Below are 3,625 nucleotides of genomic sequence, written 5' to 3'. Positions count from 1 at the left end.
TTTTAAAATTTATTCAACAATAATCGTAAGTGGACTGATAAAAAATTTGTATATAAAATTTATTAAACATGTTTTGAATACGTGGTGATTAATTTTTATTTAAAAATTATATAAAAGTATAAAAGATAAAAGTACTATAATAATATTAGTTAACATTATTGAGTTGGTACCTATTATATTGCTTTAGTTGAAATCATAAAGTTTATCGTAACTTTTGGGTTTAACTCCGTTAAGTAAAAGTATTTGTTCTAAATTTTATGTAAAAAGGTGAAATTACCCTCAAAATAATATCTATTGCTTTGTATAAGTAAGAGACTTTTGGTAACTTTATAACTGAGTTAGAACTTGATTATGAATGTCATCAACTCAATCAAAATTTTAACTATACATTAGATTATGTCACTGGGTAGAAAAAAATTTCTTTTAAAATTTATTCAACAATAACCATAGGTGGAGTGGTAAAAGCTTGTATATACAATTTATTAAACATGTTTTCAATTTTGGACACGCAGGTTTAATTTTTATTTAAAGATTATATAAAATATAAAAGATAAAAGTACTATAATAATATTAGTTAACATTATTGAGTTGGTAGTTATTATATTACTTTAGTTGAAATCATAATGTTTTGGGTTCAACTCCCGATAGGTAAAAGTATTTGTTCTAAATTTTATATGAAAAAATGAAATTACCCTCAAAATAATATCTATTACTTTGTAAAAATAAGAGATTTTTGTAACTTTATAACTAAGTTAGAACTCGATTATGGTTGACACCAAATCAATTAAAATTTTAAATATATATAAGATTTTATCAACTATATTGCAATCATAGTAAGCTTAACCGGTACAAACCACAAATCATTCTTACCTCAGTTATGATGATTACACAGTCATAAATTGGAACATCGAACTAATTTTTTACACAAAATTTAGAACTATTTATAACCCCCAATCTTAAAAAGGAGAACAAATGTGCTTCAACGCGCTCAAACTCACGTTCTCCTGTACTGGCAACAATGCCGATGCCAATCAATTTAAGATTTGATCAACACCTCAAAGCATATTTAATTTTGGAGAAAACTTTCATTTTTAAATTTAGGGTGTGTTTGTCAATTGAGTCTTAGCTTGATTGACATCGACATTGTTATCAATGCAGGAGGACGTGAGTTCGAGTGCGTTGAAGCTCATTATCCTTCTATTTAAAGGACGAGAGGGATTATACGTAATTCTAGGCATTTATCAAAAAAAGCATATATAATAACAACCTATAATAAGATTATTATTCAAAAAAATTAGGCTGTCTTAGAAACTTTTTAAGTTTTCATTTTTCATGTGTTCGATAATTATAATAAATTCTTAATTAATTCAAAACTTTTAACAAAAAAATATGAAATAAAATAAATATTATTACTTAATGTTGAAAAGATTAAGTTGGTTATCTTTTAAAAACAACTATATTCAAAATAAATTATTTCAATACTTTTGTTAGAAATTAAATATTCAAATTATTAAATTAAATATTTATCCAAAAACTATTGAAGATAATATAAAATATTATAGTAATAAGATTTAAAATTATGAAATAAGTAAAATTTTATTAAACAATATAATTATATACACTTTTTTTGTTAACATAACAAATAGTTACAAAATTTTATACTAAAAATCTAACTTAAAATTTCAATTTTATTTAAATTATGATTTTGTATTTATATATTAATTTAAAAAATGTTTTAATTTGATTAAAAAAGAAAAAATGAAAGAAAAGAAAAAGTAAGGGTGTGTGAAGACTGAGAAAGGGTATTAGTTTTCACTGCTTCAAGTTTTGGATTTTGTGACACAATGGTTTACATTGACAAAGATGCTGATGACACAACAAAGATCCTTTTCTCTTTGCCTGCAATCAAGTCTGAGCTAGTTTTTGGACCCTTCCTTTTTTTCAGTTTCTAATTCATTTTACCTTCTTTAGAAAACCCTGTGCTTCTTTCACTAAGCTCCTACTCCAAGAAAATCTATAAACGGTGGTGATGCTGCTGCTGCTGCTGCTGCTGCTGATGGTGCCGTAATGGTCGTCTCTAAATGGCTCACTGATGACGACGATGGTTCGGTCACTGTGACTTGAGATGCAGATGCCATTGAGTCTGAGAAACCCGATGGCTGATAATGGTTACATGATTCTTGCATTAACATTGTTTCTTCTTGAACCATTTTCCATTGCCTGCTGTTTCTGCTAATTAAACCTTCTTGGCTTCTATAATCTGTAAACAAAACCCAGAAATTTATTATGGGCTTCTCTGCAAAATAAACAACATCCGAACTTGTAAATGCAACAGTGTTAAGAAGGGACTAAAAGGAACAAACCAGAAAAGAAATCCAAGGGTGTGGAGTTTTCACAAGCTTTGAAGCTTTTAGATTTTGACCCAAGAAACAAATCTCCACCGTTGATTTCATCTTCTTTCCTTGAAGTTGAACCCTTGTTGTAAGATCCATTAGGGCCAACAAATGAAGCTAAATATGGGTTTTGAGTGGAGTCTGTAAAGTCGCCAATGGCAGCTTGACTTAGCTTTCTCCTCCTATAAGCACTAGCCTGTTCTCTATATTTCCTCGACATTATAACATGCCAATGGTTTTTAACAGCATTATCAGTTCTACCAGGGAAAAGTCTTGCAATCATTGCCCATTTGTTTCCATAAGCTCTATGAGCTGCCATTAGTCTTTCTTCTTCTTCTTCTGTAAAAGCCTTTTTGTTGATCCTTGGATCAAGGTGATTAAACCACCTTAATCTACAGCTTTTACCTTCAAAATAATGTAAAAGAAAGCTTCATTGATAACAAATTCAAACACAAAAAAACACACAAGTCTGCAAGCTGATTTTTACCTGTTCTTCCTTGAAACTTTTCAGCTATAAGGTTCCAGTTTTGAGGACCATATAAAGTAACAAGTTCCTTCAATTTAGAGTCCTCAGCTGGTTTCCAATGCCCTCTAGAGCAAATCTTTGAGACCCCAACATCTTTCCCATTGAGAAAAAATTCACTTCTTCCCCTCACAACACTCATGGAAACTGCGCCCATTTCAGACCCTTTAGAGAAATGATCTTCCAAGCAATATGAAAACCCCTCTATGGGTTTTAAGACCTCCATTGATGAGTTTGAAGGAGGTTGATATATGGTGTAGTACTTGGAAAAGCCATTATTTTCTTGGTGATGAAAACAGGAGCTGTTGTGGAACTGTTGCAAGGTCATCTTCATATCCCAAAGTAGTAAAAAGATAGTGCAGATTGCAGATACAAAAACAAAGAAAGTGAGAGAGATATCAGAGGTTTTGGTAAGGAAAATAAGTGAGAGTCTGCAAAAAAGTTGAAAAATAATAATAAAAAAATTGGGGAGATTTGGTGGGGGGGGGGGGAATTAGGAAGTGTTTGTTTTTTGTTTTTTGGTTGTATTTCTAACAGGAAAATAAGAAAAAAAAAATATAAGTTCCCACACGAATTACACTTAACTTCTGTTGAAAGTGTTTCACTAGTCTGTGATAGGAAAAAAAAAGAACCTGAAACTCTACAGCTTTGACCCTTTCTGTCAAAAGGATATACTCTTACGCTACTTCATAGTGCGTGTGGAACTTGC

The 3,625-nt window shown here is 30.4% G+C and overlaps 1 protein-coding gene across 1 annotated transcript; it reads right to left on the bottom strand.

The window, feature by feature from the left end:
* Nucleotides 1-1,786: 1,786 nt before the first annotated feature.
* On the bottom strand, nt 1,787-3,377 carry LOC105798168 (transcription factor MYB54). Its single transcript, XM_012628131.2, has 3 exons — nt 2,881-3,377; nt 2,364-2,798; nt 1,787-2,260 (listed from the first exon to the last, which is right to left on the bottom strand). The coding sequence occupies exons 1-3, from the start codon at nt 3,248-3,250 to the stop codon at nt 1,992-1,994; spliced, it is 1,074 nt and encodes a 357-aa protein (XP_012483585.1). The 5' UTR covers nt 3,251-3,377; the 3' UTR covers nt 1,787-1,991.
* Between the last annotated feature and the right edge of the window lie 248 nt (nt 3,378-3,625).

This window comes from Gossypium raimondii, chromosome 9 (genome assembly GCF_025698545.1).
Source record: "Gossypium raimondii isolate GPD5lz chromosome 9, ASM2569854v1, whole genome shotgun sequence".
Classification (NCBI taxonomy): domain Eukaryota; kingdom Viridiplantae; phylum Streptophyta; class Magnoliopsida; order Malvales; family Malvaceae; genus Gossypium; species Gossypium raimondii.
The sequence above is the reverse complement of the archived record's forward strand: the minus strand, read 5'-3'. Positions and strand labels throughout refer to the sequence as shown.

What these genes read in the sequence shown, in the direction of transcription:
- LOC105798168 (XM_012628131.2), bottom strand. Translation starts at nt 3,250, where the DNA reads ATGAAGATGACCTTGCAACAGTTCCACAACAGCTCCTGTTTTCATCAC. An exon ending in AAAGTTTCAAGGAAGAACAG is followed by an intron (nt 2,799 to 2,880) that starts GTAAAAATCAGC and finishes ATTATTTTGAAG; the next exon opens with GTAAAAGCTGTAGATTAAGG. An exon ending in ACCCTTGGATTTCTTTTCTG is followed by an intron (nt 2,261 to 2,363) that starts GTTTGTTCCTTT and finishes TTTTGTTTACAG; the next exon opens with ATTATAGAAGCCAAGAAGGT.